Source organism: Cricetulus griseus, chromosome 7, assembly GCF_003668045.3.
Source record: "Cricetulus griseus strain 17A/GY chromosome 7, alternate assembly CriGri-PICRH-1.0, whole genome shotgun sequence".
NCBI lineage: Eukaryota > Metazoa > Chordata > Mammalia > Rodentia > Cricetidae > Cricetulus > Cricetulus griseus.
The window spans coordinates 131,814,566-131,830,128 of NC_048600.1; the positions used below are offsets into that span (position 1 = coordinate 131,814,566).

Below are 15,563 nucleotides of genomic sequence, written 5' to 3' on the forward strand. Positions count from 1 at the left end.
TCCTCCCCATCGAGCAAGCTGGTCTGCGCTGGTTTTCATCTCCCACTGAAGCTTCTGAGAGGATGGCCTGGGTGCTGGTGTCTGCATCGTCCCTGTCACCCGGCCCCGACACCTGCGCGCTCTGTCGCCCGCAGCCACTAGGGGGCGCAGCGAGGACGCGCGCCTGGACTCCGGCGCCTACGCAGGGGCCCGCGTCACGTGCTCCGCGCGGGCGGGCGAGCGAGCGAGCCCGCCCCGCCCTCGGACCACATGATCCACCCGCGCTGTCTGTCGCGCTGCGCTCGGGGGTCTGCAGCGCGGCGGGCGTTTGCGCAGGTGAGCCGGGCTTGCTGGTGGCGGGGTCGCAGGCCCGAGGGCCTCCGCAGGAGCGGCCTCCTTCAGGCACGCGGCCCGACTGTCAGTGAGTTCCTGCTTGGGAGAATCGAGCAGAGAAACGGAGATAGGTGGGACCCCCGGACCCCGATCCCCGATCCCCGGCCCCTGACCCCGGACCCCCGGCCCGACTCGGGCAGCCGCGGGCCCGAGTGACTTCAGTAACACCGCTGGCAAAGCCCGGGATTCTAGTTCGTGCCCTCAGGGCTAGGCGGGCAAAGCTCTGTGTGTCAGTGTCGCAGGGGGAAACTGAGGCACGGACAGACCGCGCCCGGGGTCCGAAAGCTGGGTTTGGGCGCTGCCTGCGCCACGGGTGGCGCCGCGGATCCAGCAGCTCTGCAGGGAGCAAGCCTGGGCCTCCAGATCAGCCCTGGCGTCTGACCTTTAGTTCCTTCCCCATTTCCAGTTTGTTTGTTTGTTTGTTTTCTCTAAATCGTGGAGCCAGAGAACGGGCCTAAGCGGTCTGGTTTCTGGCTTCTGGGGCTTTGTTCTGATGTAGGTATTGCTCAGTTGCGCCCCGGGGGCCTCCTTGGAAGGTTCTGGAAGATGCAGATTCCCACGCAGCCCCCGAGCCTGTGGTTGTCCTTGGATGCTGAATCATGAGTGTCACATGTGTCGGCAAGGGCCAGGTGGCGCTGAGACTCTGCAGTGAAGACAAATGGTCTCTGGTTCATGCTTGGGCGCCGGTGTTTAACTGTCTTTCTATTGCTAGTCGGGGGCTGAGATCCTTAGTAGCTTTATGGCCGCCGGGCACCATAAAAAACTAGGTATGATGGGAGGGCCAGAAACTTCAGCCCTCCCAGGCATTCCAACCCCCACCAGACGCCTAGATCGCTCACCGTGGCTACCGATTTCATCAGTCACTCGTGTCTGCGTAATGGAAGGTCCACAGAACTAAACAGAGCTGCGTGCGTCATCGCCAGCGCCAGAAAACAGCATGTGGGAGGGGGTGGCGGGAATCCAAGGTCACCCCTGGCTTCACAGCAAGTTTAAGGCAAGCCTGGGCTACTGCAGACCCTAATTCAAAATGGCAACCACATGGGTTCAGAGAGCCACCAACGCTGGCTAATTGGTACTCACATTGCAGGGGCACTCCACCTGTTCCCAACCCATTAATTCTATCCAGCTGTTCCTGAGTTACAGCTTTCAAAACAAACAGTAAGTGTGAGTGAAGCACTTTTCTGAGTTCTGTGAGATAGTCCAGTGGGTTCCAAACTTGGTACAGGGGTCCTCGGAACCGTCAGGTTGATAGCCGGCCCACAGAAGCACTGGTGGCAGCCTGGGATTTGTAGCTGGCATCTAGGTATGGTAGGGCCCCAAGCCTTGAGGAGTCTGCTCTGATTGAAGATAGATCAGAACTGAATTGGGTTGTAGTTCACCCCTCAACACCCCCCCCCACACACACCCCTGGGGAGTCACTAGCAGGAGAAAGAAAGTCACAGGTATTATGGGTAAAAAATTAACTGCCAACCTGGAGAGCCCCGACTCACCAGTGCCACAGGTGAGCCCCAAGTGCTGGTCAGAATATCCACAGCTGGCCCTTCTGCAACCAGGCTGCTGTCTCTTGAGTGTGTCTGGTGACCCAGAGAACCTTAGTAACTCCTGCTGTGCCAAGCCCCTCCCTGTGGCCACCATGTCTTGAAATGAGCCCAGCTTCTGCCCAGACCCCATTTCCGGAAGGCTCCCCACTCCTCTGTGGCCAGTTGTAGCCTGAGAACCCTGTGACCTGGGCTCTTCATCCCCTCACTTTCTTCCTCTTCTTGGGGTTTGACTTGGTGGCTCTGTAGCCTTCCTGCTCACCCCTTTTCTCTCACACAGGAGACCTCTGGGTAAGTCCTGGCTCCCTTTTGCATCTGTTTGTACAGAGCTATGGGGCCCATGTCTGCAGCAGGCCCTCTGCCTTCCTCACCATTGCTGTGGACAGAGATGCTCAGGCTGCCTGCTTCCACTGTCAGTGTGTGTGCATGCTGCTCTGAGAATGCACCCACGGACCTCTGGCCTCTACCCACACTGACACTGGCTCCTCCTCTCCTCAGGCCTCCAGAACTGCTCATGCTGTGTGGGCCAATAGGCTTTCACAGTGAACATGAGGAAGCCGCCCTGCTCCAACTCCCTGATCGGGGCCTGCACTCTCGTCTCCTTGGTTTCTGCTGTCATTCTGGGTCATCTCATGCTCCGTGACTTCCTGCTGTTTCCCCAAGAGCCTCCTGAGTCCTCTCTAGGACTGCAGAAGACTTTTAGACCTCACCATCGGGCAGGTTACCGGCCTGGGCCCCAGCACATCCGGGAGCACCCTGAGCAGCCCACAGCAGTGCCCACACAGTGTGATGTGCCCCCCAACAACCGCTTTGACTGTGCCCCAGACAAGGGCATCTCCCAGGAACAGTGCGAGGCCCGTGGCTGCTGTTATGTCCCAGCAGGGCAGGTGCTGATGGGACAACCCTGGTGTTTCTTCCCTCCCACCTACCCAAGCTACCGGCTAGAGAACCTGAGCTCCACAGAGATGGGGTACACAGCCACCCTGACCCGTACCAGCCCGACCTTCTTCCCAAAAGATGTGCTGAGCTTACAGCTAGATGTGCTGATGGAGACGGAGAGCCGCCTGCACTTTATGGTGGGTGTGGGCATGGTAGACCCTGGATGGAGCTGGGTCAGCGGGAGGGCCTTTGGAAAGAAAGCCCCAGGCAGAGAGATGGGCCAGGCTGAGCAGAGGATAGGTGTGTAGACTGGTGACACATTTTTCTGAGGATGTGTGTAGTAACACTGTAGACGACCCTACTAGGTTACCAGGTGTGAGAAGAGTGGTGACAGAGGCTCTAGAAGGCAGGCACAGGTGGGGTAACGAGCCTCTCTCAGGAGGTGACACCTCAGCCATTCCTCGGGATGTCCCCAGTGGTGGCTTCAGTACTGACCACTTGCAGACAGCAGGGATTTTCTTCATCTGTGTTTCTTCACAGTGTCCTCAGCAACCTGCTTCTGTGGAGGGTGATTTTGTGGTTTTAATATAAGGCTATACTGTATAGTACTGGGGACATCATTGTGCTAAAAACTGTGGGAGCTGGGGATATGGCTCACTGGGTAAAGTGCTTGCTGTACAAGCCAGGGCCTGGGTTCGGATCCCCAGCACCTGTGTAGCAAGTCGAGCATGACACCACACACCTGGAGCCCCAGGAGATCCCTGGAGCTCACACGCCACCAGCCTAAGCAAGCTGGTGAGTGATAAGACAAGCACTCAACCTTGGACTTCCACAGATGTGTGCGTGCGTGTGTGCGAGCATGCGTGCCTGCCTGCCTGCCTGCCTGCCTGCCTGTGTGTACACAGAGATAAATATAAAAAAATAAAAAGCTATCTGTGGGGCCTGGCGTATCATCGCTCAGTGGTAGAGTGTGCCCTTGGCATGTTCAGGGCCTGAGTTTGATCCCCAGCAGTGAAAATACATTTTTAAAAGTGGCCATGCTTGTAATTGCAGCATTTAGGAGGCTGTAGCAAGAGGATTTCTGTGAGTGAAATGTCAGCCTAGGCTTCGTAGTGAGTTCTAGGCTGGCCCAGGATGCAGAATGAGTCCTTGCCCCAAAATTTAATTAATTAAAAGCAAGGGGGGAAACCACACAGAGAACTATTTACTGCTTATCTGAAGTTCAATGAGTGTTCTGCCTTTGGCAGCCTCAGGGCGGTCTCCTTCCCTCCAGTTATGTGGCTGGGGAAGGGTTACACACAGTATGCAGCTACCCTGGGAGGGACCGGGACTGACTGACTACCCTGAAGCTGTGTCTCCTGGGGTATTAAGGGATGGCCTTGGGGGAGGAGCCATCAAGGAGGGGCACCTGGCTCTGAGTACCACTTGCTCTTCTCTCCTAGATCAAAGATCCTGCTAATAAGCGCTACGAAGTGCCCATGGAGACCCCTCGTGTCCTGAGCCGGGCACCATCCCAACTCTATAGTGTGGAATTCTCAGAGGAGCCCTTTGGAGTGATTGTCCGCAGGAAGCTGGATGGCCGGGTGCTGTGAGTTGGGTGCTTGGAACCTTGACCCTACCCTGGGTTGACAGGGCTTGGTGGCCCCTCAGGGTCAGAACTTCCGGCGTCAGCCTCATCCCTGGCTCTTCTGTTAACCTGTTTCCCATTTCTCTGATAAATACCACGAGCGAAAGCAACCTGGGAAAGAAAGGGTTTATTTTGTCTCACGACTCCTAGGTCACTCTGTCACACCAGGAAGTCAGGGCAGGAACCCAGTAGGAACCTACAGGCAGGAACTCACACAGAGGCCATGGAGGAATGTGTGCACTGGCTTGCTTAGCTTACTTTCTTATCCAACCCAGGACCATCAGCCCCGGGGTGGTACCACCTACGGTGTGCTGTGAAGAAAATGCCCCCAGAGGATTGCTTACAGGCCAATCTGATGGAAGTATTTCCTCAATTGAGAGTCAGCCACTCTTCCCAGATGGCCCTAACTTGTATCAAGTTGACAAACCCAACCCTCACAGCCCTCTCTTCCCTGTTGGTGGACCACCAAGCACACATCGTGACCCACTGTTGAATGTTCACCCAGGCCTTGGCTTGGTGGCTTCTACACTGGGTCTCCAAGGCTCCCTCTGTGGCTTCCCAGTGAGGATGATGCTGGCAGTGTGTGGGGATGACTTTGCTACAGCAGCAGTGTCTGGCACCTACACTGTCCGGCATTTCTCACTATAAAGGATGCTCTGCCCTGTGGAGCTAGGAAAGACCTGGATCCAGTCCACAGTGGCACCCCTGCAGGTGGCACGCCTAGTGGCCTTACTTCTATTTATCAAATACACTTCTCTGTAGACCAGGCTGGCCTCAAACTCACAGAGATCCGCCTGCCTCTGCTTCCCAAGTGCTGGGATTAAAGGCGTGTGCCACCACTGCCTGGGCTCAAATACACTTCTCTTACCATGCACTCTACTGTTAACTTGCTTCATCTCTGTAACGAACCAGTGTTATCACAGACATCATAGCACTTACAGGAACACAGGCCCAGATGAAGGGCTGGCAGGAGACAGAGCGAGGCTCCAGCACCCTGCCGCCAGCCTCTCTTGTGTCTGTGTCCCTCTAGGGCTCATGTCTCCCTGACAGGACCTCATGTTTGTTTATGCCACTGTGTCCTCTGACCTGTGGCCCTCTGAGCATGCCCGCTGTGGCTTCCCCATTGTCTTCAGGTGTTGAGAGTTGTTGGTCTCTATGCGGCCATTGTCCCCGGGTTGGCCTGATGCAGAGTTGGTGAGGCCACTCTGCCACTCCCCAAGCCTTCCCACTGGAGGACCTGTCATCCTGGGTTTGTGTGGCCTGGGGTCCAAGGTAGCCTGGTGTCTGCCCACAGGCTGAACACTACCGTGGCTCCGCTGTTCTTTGCTGACCAGTTCCTGCAGCTGTCCACATCACTGCCCTCCCCGCACATCACTGGCCTCGCTGAGCACCTGAGCCCACTCATGCTCAGCACTGAATGGACTCGGGTCACCCTCTGGAACCGGGACGTGCCACCCTCGGTAAGAGATGAGCAGAAGGCGGGACTGTACAGGCTGGGGTCCTGGGTGCGAGATGCTGTCTCTTGTCATCCCAGCCAGGTACCAACCTCTATGGGTCACACCCTTTCTACCTGGTGCTGGAGGATGGTGGCTTGGCTCATGGTGTCTTCCTGCTGAACAGCAATGCCATGGGTGAGTCACCAGACTGGGACTCCTTAGTTGTCCTTCAGTGGGAGAGCCTGAGGCTGAGTGCCTGTCTCCAGGGACCTCAGATGGAGAGAGTCTAGTGAGCAGAGTCCTCACACCTTGCTCATGCCTCCCTCCCTAAGTTCATCTGCTCTGTGTCCTTCCGGCCTTGCTAAGTGGCTGAGAACAGCTGTTCCGCTCCCACCCTGTGGGCATCTTCCAGCCTTCATATTGGAAGAGCCACACTCTATATCTGTGGGGGACTCGTTCCTGAGCCTAAGCCACTTTCTTCCAGATGTGGTCCTGCAGCCCAGCCCAGCCCTAACCTGGAGGTCAACAGGTGGGATCTTGGATGTGTACGTGTTCCTAGGCCCAGAGCCCAAGAGCGTTGTGCAGCAGTACCTTGAAGTTGTGGGTAGGGCCACTGACCTCAGACCCCCAGCCCCTAACCCTTGCCCCCACTCCCTGCTCACTTACTATGCTGGCCTGCAGGATACCCCTTCATGCCGCCATACTGGGGCCTGGGTTTCCACCTCTGCCGCTGGGGCTACTCCTCCACTGCTATTGTCCGCCAGGTGGTGGAGAACATGACCAGGGCACACTTCCCCCTGGTGAGTGGAAGTCAGGGTGGGGCAGCCCCAGCTTCCATACTGTTGACTCTGGGTCTCAGCTTCAGCTCCCATCCCTGCTGTAGGATGTGCAGTGGAACGACCTGGACTACATGGACACCCGCAAGGACTTCACCTTCACCCAGGACGGGTTTGCAGACTTCCCAGACATGGTTCGAGAGCTCCACCAAGGTGGCCGGCGGTACATAATGATATTGGTAAGCAGACTTGAATGCAGCCATGCTGCTCCCCTGTGGCTTCTTCCTCCCACCCAGTGTTTGCCCAGGACATTGTCTGAGTCTTTGATGGAAATGTCTAAAGGTTTACAGGCTTAGTGTCTGCTGTCCAGGTTCCTGGGAGCGCCTGTGTGCCCCAGGAAAGATGGCTCAGCAGTTAAGAGCACACTGTTCTTGAAGAGAACAGTTCAGTGCCTGGTACCATGTCAGTCAGCTCACAACTGCCTTGTAGTTTCAGCGCCAGAGGACTGACAGGTTCTTCTGGCCTCACGCACACCAACACACACACACACACACACACACACACACACACACACACACACAGTCTTAGGGTTTACTATTGTTAGGGTTGACTATTGCTGTCAAGAGACCATGACCACGGCAACTCTTACAAAGGAAACATGTACTTGAGTGGGCTCACTTACAGTGGCAGAGGTTCAGTCCATGGCGGCAGGGAGCATGGCGGCGTGCATGCAGGCTGCTGCTGGAAAAATAGCCACGCATCCTACATCTTGCAGGCAACAGGAATTTTACTGACTCACTGGGTGGTATCCTAAGTATAGGGAACCTCAAAGGCTGCCCCTACAGTGACACATTTCCTCCAACAAGGCCACACCTCTTAATAGTGCCACTCCTTATGGGATTTGGGGGAGCCAATTACATTCAGGCTACCACACACACAATTAAAAATAGTAAGTTGGACATTGTGGCACACACCTTTAATCCTAGCACTTGGGAGGCAGAGACAGGTAGATCTCTGAGTTCAAGGCCAGCCTGGCCTACAGAGTGAGCTCCAGGACAGCCAGGGTTACATGAGAAACCATGTCTTGAAAAGCAACCCCACCAAAAAAAAAAATTAAAAATAAAAGAAGCAAACAATAAACAGTTGTCTTGAACTCTGGAAGGTCAGACTCACACCTCCAGCTCCCAGTCAGCTCTTCAGACTGGCGGCTGTGTGCCGTTTTCACAGGCCATCCTGTCTCTGCCTCTCCAGTTCCTCTTCTGGTGGCTTGTGACGAATCCTTCTCACTGCCCGCTTCTTTCCCAGGACCCTGCCATCAGCAGTTCAGGCCCTGCTGGGAGTTACAGGCCCTATGACGAAGGTCTTCGGAGGGGCGTGTTCATCACCAACTCGACTGGGCAGCCGCTAATTGGGAAGGTAAGTGTGGGGATGGGCTGGGGGACAGAGTTGCTGCCACGGAAAGGGTCAGATTCAGAAGCCACCATGCCCAGTAGAGCAGAGGAAAATAAGGGGTTCTCACTGGGGGTGGCAATAATTCCTGACAAACACCTGGGGTTTCCAGAGTGTGTGGCGGGGGATGGTCCCAGGCATAAGCAGCTGGGCCCAGCTCAAGCCTAGCAGACCTTTCATGAGTCCTTGGGGGTCTCAATTGTCGTCCTCGTCCCTGGAGGTCTTCTGGGAGTTCTGGGTCCCATCCTCCCCATTCCAAGATGCCCCTGGCTGGGGGAACGGCAGGCTTGGGGCTGTGTCCAATGGGTTGTCTTAACTTCTTCCTGGTGCTTCATCTGCCCTAAGGCCAAAGCCCTCCAAGGCCCTAGGCACTGCGCGACGGCTTGTTTGTCGTTGGGCTTGAGGTTTGCTGATGTCTGTTAGCTTTGGCTAAGAGCGAGCCTGCTGCTCCACTCAAGGCTGAGGCCTGACACAGCCATGGTGCGGGATCTACGTGGAACTGGTTTTTCCCCTCTGGACTCTCACTCAGGCATGGCCTGGATCTAGCACCTTCCCCGATTTCACCAACCCTGAGACCCTTGTCTGGTGGAAGGACATGGTGTCTGAGTTCCACGCCCAGGTGCCCTTCGATGGAATATGGATTGTAAGTATATCCCCGTGCTTGGGTGCGCCCGGTCCCTGCCCCGTGCTTGGGTGCGCCCGGTCCCTGGGCCAGCCTGCTCTCCCTGGGGCAGCCTGCTCTCCCTGGGCCAGCCTGCTCTCCCTGGGCCAGCCTGCTCTCCCTGGGCCAGCCTGCTCTCCCTGGGCCAGCCTGCTCTCCCTGGGCCAGCCTGCTCTCCCTGGGCCAGCCTGCTCTCCCTGGGCCAGCCTGCTCTCCCGGGGGCAGCCTGCTCTGCATCTTAGGCCTCTTATAGGACATGAACGAGCCATCCAGCTTCATTAGAGGCTCCCAGTGGGGCTGCCCTGACAACGAACTGGAGAACCCACCCTATGTGCCCGGTGAGCCCTGTTTGTCTGTCTGGAGTTAGTGGCCTGAGCCAGAGGGGTGCCCTTTTGTGGTTCAGAAGTTGTAAAGCTCTCGATTTTGGCAAACAGTAGGCAGAGCAGCCAGCAAGACAAAGGCGAGAAACCGGAAGCGTGAGGTCCCTTTGAGAGTGACACAGTCAAGGCCATAGACTCTCACATGTAGCCAGTGCCTTAGGGGAAGGGGTTTGGGCTCAGATGGGCAGAGGTAGGGGTGAAGCAAGAGAAGGTGGACATGGAGGCTGGGTGTTTGCAGAGGGTCATGTTTGGCACCACCTGCTCTGTCCCTGGAGTAGTAGAGCTGTCCAGTGACATGCCTCAGCAGCATGGGGCGAGTGGGCCAGCTTCAGGAGGCTCTGTCCTGGGCTGATATACTGAACAGAGAGGATGTGGGCAGAGGAGAGCACGTGGACCCCTGGAAACTAGGAAACTAGTCTAAACTAGTCCTCCTCTTACCTAGCGGTGGTTGGCGGGGCCTTGCAGGCAGCCACCATCTGTGCCTCCAGCCGCCAGTTCCTCTCCACACACTACAACCTCCACAACCTGTATGGCTTGACCCAAGCCATCGCCTCCAACAGGTGAGGTTTTTCCCTGTCCAACCAGCCTGCCCAGCACTCACAGAGGGGGCTGAGAGGTCAGCTGGCTCCCATCAGGGTAATGGATGGAAGGGAACGAGGCCACCCAGACCCCCATGGGCCTGTGATGCCTGCACACTCCTGCCCAACTGGCCGCTGCTCTCCACTCCAGGTTGGAGCCAGCCTCTCTCCACAGCCTCGTAGATGTTACGTTGGTAGGGGATGGTGCCTAAGTGGCTCCATGAATTCAGCAAGGCTCACAGTGGTGGCATTCTTTGGTGGTAGCCTCTCTTCCCAACCTATTCTGTCCTTCTCCTTAATAGTAGTAGTTCCTTCAAGACCTAGTCCCCTCAGCACTGGCCCTGGGGCTCTGCCCCAGCACATAGCGGGTGTGAATTGTGAATTACCCAGGTGAGCCCAGCTCTCTGTCCCCATCCCTCTCAGGGCCCTAGTGAAGACCCGGGGAACACGACCCTTTGTGATCTCCCGTTCAACCTTCGCTGGCCATGGCCAATATGCTGGTCACTGGACAGGGGATGTGTCGAGCTCCTGGGAGCATCTTTCTTACTCTGTGCCAGGTGAGTACAAGCTGCCTGGAGGGTGCTGGGGTCCTTTCTGGGGGACTTGAGGTTCTGGGCTCAGCGCTGCAGAGTGCCTTGAAATGGTTTGGGGACCTGTTGCCATATCCTGTGGGACATGAAGCCTGCTCCCCTGTGTCAGTCACCTTTCTTCTCTGTCCTTGTGTCCAGTTTACCCTGACCACTGCTTGACAAGCCCCAGAATCTCCTCTCACAGTTGTTCTCTAGTGGCCCGTCCTGACATACAGAACCACCTGCTCTACCTGCAAAAGGGAATTTGATTTTTGTTCCAAGAAATTTGATGCCATTGGCCCACGTTAGGTCAGAGAAGTCAGGAGCCCTGGAGAACAGACCAGGGAAGGAGGGGAGCCAGGACACCACATGGGCAGCTGAGAGACTTGACTATGAGTCTAGAACCTTCTGACTTGCAGAAGACTAGCTTCTGTGTGGGATATGTCCACATACCTATGAAGGATCCCAGCTAGCTGAGCTCTCAGAGGTGAGCTGGCTGCCTTTGCCCTGTGGGCTGGAGCTCACTCCAGACAGGCCTAGCAGGCCAGAAATCCGACATAGAACTGCCTTGCAGAGCTGGGGTCAGAACTTACTCCCTTCTCTTTTGGGCTCAGTTCTCCTTTGAGCTGAGTAGTACTGAGCCAAGTTCTAGCTGCTTTCGGGGTCAGGTATGACTCAGAGAAGTCTCCAGGGCCCCAGGCTGCCATCAGCTCCCTGGCTCTTAGGATATATGAAGAAAGCCAGTGCAGCAGAGGGACACTGGGCATTGGCTCTGAGCTGACCAGGAGCCTTCCCATCCCTGAGCAGTCGGGAATGCCACCCTGGGTTGTCTGTTAATGTCCTGAGGCTGTCATAGCTGAGGACAACGTTTGGGGGCTAACGTAATAGGAACCCATCTATTGACAGGGCCCAAACTGGATCTGCAGCCAAGAAACGGCAGAGCCACTCCCCTTTGCACAACCTTGTGGACCCTTCTTTCTGCTTGTGGTCTCCTGGGCATCTCATTGTGTTGCTGCAGGCTTCACCTGCCTTCATCCTCCCAGGACTCTCTCCCCATGTGACCTTATCTTCACTTGGTGTTTTCCTCATGAGGACATCAGTGTGGTAGAATAGGACCACACAACCCCTTCACGTTAGTTACCATCACTTTGGAAAGCTCCTGTTTCCAAAGAAGGTCACAGATCACACATCCTGTGCCTCAGTGCACTGGGCTCTGGTCTGCTCTGCTGGTCCCAGGTATTAGGAATTAGTTGCTGACCCCAGATGGGAAGCACAGAGGCCAGTAGGCTCTTGGTGGATGGTGAGGTCACTTTCGACATGCCCGGCAGGCCTGACTGTCCAGTTGCTGTCTTGGTGACCTGGTGTCGCTCTGCCTCCTCACTCTCAGATATCCTGCAGTTTAACCTGGTAGGCGTGCCGCTGATTGGGGCAGACATCTGTGGCTTCCTGGGAGACACATCTGAGGAGTTGTGTGTACGCTGGACCCAATTGGGGACCTTCTACCCCTTCATGCGGAATCACAATGACTACAAAAGCAAGGTAGGGGGGTGTCAGGCCGCCACCTGCCAAGACCCTGTCCTGCCTAATCCCAGGCCTACCAGAGGAGCCCAGTCTACGCTGTCCTCTCCGCACCCGGGGGCCAAGGAGCCATAGGTTCTTGGGGTGGACATTCTGTTGAACCCTGGCCTAGGAGCCCAGATACCTCCTGTCCTAGTTAGTGTCCTTTCTTGTTGCTGTGATCAGCAGCATGAATGAAAGCAGGAAGGGTTTCTCTTTCAGTTTACAGTCTGTCATGAAGGGAAGTCAGGGCAGGCTGTTCAATACAACCCAGGCCACCTACCCAGGTGGTACTACCCAGGGTAGACTGGGCCCCTCCCATATCAGTCATTAAGAAAATGATCTCCCCCACTTGCCTACAGGCCAGGATGGTGGAGGAATTTTTCCCAATTGAGGTTCCCTTTTCCCAGATGATGCCGGCTTGTGCCAAGTTGACGAATAAATAACCAGAACATCTCCTTTGTTTTCTCTGCCCACACAGCCTCAGGAGCCATACAGGTTCAGCGAGACCGCACAGCAGGCCATGAGGAAGGCCTTCACTTTGCGTTATGCCCTTCTGCCCTACCTGTACACTCTCTTCCATGGAGCCCATATCAGAGGGGACACAGTGGCCCGGCCCCTCTTCCTGGAGTGAGTCTCCTGGGTCAGGGAATGACAGCCCACATGTGTCCCTGGGCAGCTGACCAGAAGTCTGCTGGTGCCAGGGAACCTCCTCCCACAACCCAAGCAAGCTGCAGCTGAATGTAACCAGAGTGCCCCTGTGCCCTCAGGCCTCCTAGACCTCAGCTTAGGGCCAGGACATCTGGAGTACGGAGAACTGGCTGGGGTACTGACCAGGCTTGCTGGCTCACAGAGCTCTAATGAGATAGTCAGTCACAAGTGATCCACTTGGAGGTGGCTTAAGTGAGGACAAGCCAGAGATGTACCACCTATGCCCCCAGAACGCTCTGCTCACATAGGCCTTACTTGTGGTCTCTCCAGTGGGCAGGTAGCAGAAGGTTCTTGGGTAAAAAGACACACAGCTCGCTCTGTAGAAGTCAGCATCTTCCCTACACACACAGATAAGCTCCAGACTCATAGATGGCTGAACACTATTCAGTGGGGAATGGCTTAGTTGGTTAAGAGCTTGCTTTACAAGCATGAGGATCCAAGGTTGATCCCCAGCGTTCCTGTTAAGCTGGGCATGTGGGTGTAGGGGCGCACGCTTTTAATCCCAGCACTCCGGGCAAAGGCAAGAGGATTGCTGTGAGTTCAAGGCCATCCTTGTCTTCAGCATGAGTTCCAGGACAGCTAGGGCTACACAGAGAAACCCTGTGTTGAAAAACCAAAAGAAGAAAAAAGAAAAAGCACATTCCTGGATTCTGGCACAGAGCATATAGCCACAATTAACCAAAATGCTCTGGTTCCTGAAATTTCTCAGACTGGATTTCTGGTCGTCCCTACAGCTGAACAGCCTCAGTCTCTAAGCCCTCATGCCTGTCTCCTGTACAGGTTCCCTGAGGATCCCAACACCTGGTCTGTGGACCGCCAGCTCTTGTGGGGATCAGCCCTGCTCATCACACCTGTGCTTGAGCCTGGGAAAACTGAAGTGACTGGCTACTTCCCCGAGGGCACGTGGTACAACCTGCAGATGGTGAGTCCTCATCCACAGAAGTGGTGGGTAGTCACAGGTGGCCATGCCTTCCTGGCCTGTCAGTGACATGCTGCTCTGAAGTCCCAGTTGCGTGCTGAACCCTTCCCTGGGTATCCCTTATGAATCATCTCTTTGTTATAACCCTCACGTCTAGACAAGGAAATGAAGGCTGGAATTGGTGGTGTCTGGAGCCCCACAGCCGTGGAGGCCGAGCTGAGCCAGGACTTCCCTGCTCAGTCCTACACTGAGTCCACTCCTGGGGTCACAGCCGGATTGTCTCAACGGGGACTTTTGGACCACCACACATAGCCCTGGGGGACAGGAGAACATGGCTCCCAAGTACCAGCATGGTAGTTTGGGTGCTGCCTGGGATGTTTCTGATGTGACCTCTTCCTCCAGGTGCCAATGGAGGGCCTTGGCAGCCTCCCATCTCCTCCATCATCTCTGCCATCACCCCTCAGGTCTGTTGTGCACAGCAAGGGGCAGTGGCTGACGCTCGAAGCCCCTCTGGATACCATCAATGTGCACCTGAGGGCAGGATACATCATACCACTGCAGGTACCCGGATGCAGCAGCTCCAGGGCCTTGGAAAGGACTGAGATGGGCTTTAGGCGGTACTTTGTTGGGTGGGGGGGGTGCGGGGAGGAAGCAGGGAGCAGGCACAGGGCACAGTCTGCCTTCCTTTACTGTATCTCTGTCAGGGTAAACCCCTGGCAGTCATGGAGGAACACTGAAAGGACTTGGCCAGCGTAGTCACTATGGATGTCCTGGAAGTCTCCAGGGTCCAGTGTGTGACATGTACCCACCCTCTTCCCAGGGCCCCAGCCTCACAACCACAGAATCCCGAAAGCAGCCCATGGCCCTGGCTGTGGCGTTAACAGCAAGCGGCGAGGCCTATGGGGAGCTGTTCTGGGATGACGGGGAGAGCCTAGATGCTCTGGAGCGTGGGGCCTACACACAAGTCACCTTCTTGGCCAAGAACGTGAGTCCCAGTGCCTGCCCAGGTTGGCAGGTAGAAACGTGGGGGTGGGGTTGTCCAGATCTGGTGAAAGAAGGGACTGGGCTAGAGAACCCTGTGGCCACCATCCCTGGGTCAGCATGTCCCTCATTCCTGCACACAGGAGGGCTGGCCTAAAAGTTTAGTGAGTCCCTGTACTGGTGGTGGGCTCATGTCACAATCTAGTGACTTTTTCTTTCTTCCCATTACTAGGATACCATTGTGAATGAGTTAGTACACGTGGCCAAGGAGGGAGCTGACCTACAGCTGAGGAAGGTGACCGTCTTGGGAGTAGCCACAGCCCCTACACAAGTCCTTTCCAATGGTGTCCCTGTCTCCAATTTCACCTACAGCCCTGAAAGCAAGGTAAGAGGGCAGGCTGGGGGCTGGTGTCCTTGTGCCCAGGAGGCGGGGCAGGGAGGAGGGGGTGCTAAGGACCCCAGGGACTCACTTGGTTCAGCTATTGTGAGACACACTATATATTGGGAGGGTTCTGCCTTGTAGGGAGAGTAGAAATGGAGGCTGAGCTGCTCCCAAAGGAGTCAGGTGCTAATTCTGAGGCTTGGTCCCTCTCCTTGGTAGAGACAGGCCCGCTGTCCCATCATCAGATGCCTGTCTCTGGAGCATGGCTGGGAAGGGGAACCACTTGGCACTCAAGCTTTCTTTCTGTCTTCTAGATCCTGGCCATCCCTGTCTCACTGCTCATGGGAGAGCAGTTTCAGATTGACTGGTCCTAGCAGAGCACACCTGTGTTTACAGAGGCCTCTCGGTGAGGCCATGCGCAAGCTTCAGATGGTGGCATCTGCAAGGACCTACCTGAGTCCTGTCCTGACACACCCTTGAGTTTTCCCACTGTGTCGCTGCTTCTGCCCTTGAGGTACTGTTGGGAGTGAGGCTTGCTACCCTGCCTGTCCCCAGCTGTCCATCCCTGACACTAGAGAATGTGAAGCTCAGCATGGGGACATTGTACCTGTGCCAACATCAGGCCTTGCAGCCACTGCAACTGTGACCCTACAGAGACAGTTGGTGATGTCATCGGGTTTACAGGCCTTGAGAAACACTTATGTGAAGTGCACTTATTTTAAATAAAAAGGACATTTGGAACCAGCTC

The 15,563-nt window shown here is 55.7% G+C and overlaps 1 protein-coding gene across 3 annotated transcripts; it reads left to right on the forward strand.

The window, feature by feature from the left end:
* Positions 1-166: 166 nt before the first annotated feature.
* On the forward strand, positions 167-15,563 carry Gaa (glucosidase alpha, acid). 3 transcript variants are annotated; one of them, XM_027425495.2, is made up of 20 exons: positions 167-315; positions 2,409-2,986; positions 4,232-4,377; positions 5,711-5,876; positions 5,951-6,047; positions 6,337-6,456; positions 6,534-6,652; positions 6,736-6,867; positions 7,934-8,044; positions 8,607-8,720; positions 8,992-9,076; positions 9,561-9,678; positions 10,120-10,253; positions 11,653-11,804; positions 12,304-12,452; positions 13,314-13,455; positions 13,855-14,013; positions 14,273-14,437; positions 14,666-14,818; positions 15,130-15,563. In XM_027425495.2, exons 2-20 carry the CDS (start codon positions 2,459-2,461, stop codon positions 15,187-15,189), a joined length of 2,850 nt encoding a protein of 949 aa, XP_027281296.1. In that variant the 5' UTR covers positions 167-315; positions 2,409-2,458; the 3' UTR covers positions 15,190-15,563. The 3 variants fall into 3 exon arrangements, with proteins under 3 accessions (XP_027281296.1, XP_027281295.1, XP_027281297.1); XM_027425494.2 differs by having other exon boundaries at positions 305-443; XM_027425496.2 differs by lacking the exon at positions 167-315 and adding an exon at positions 1,460-1,530.

Coding starts and splice junctions, on each gene's coding strand:
- Gaa (XM_027425495.2), top strand. CDS start 2,459: ATGAGGAAGCCGCCCTGCTCCAACTCCCTGATCGGGGCCTGCACTCTC. Junction 11,805..12,303: donor ACAATGACTACAAAAGCAAG/GTAGGGGGGTGT, acceptor CTGCCCACACAG/CCTCAGGAGCCATACAGGTT. Junction 12,453..13,313: donor GCCCGGCCCCTCTTCCTGGA/GTGAGTCTCCTG, acceptor TCTCCTGTACAG/GTTCCCTGAGGATCCCAACA.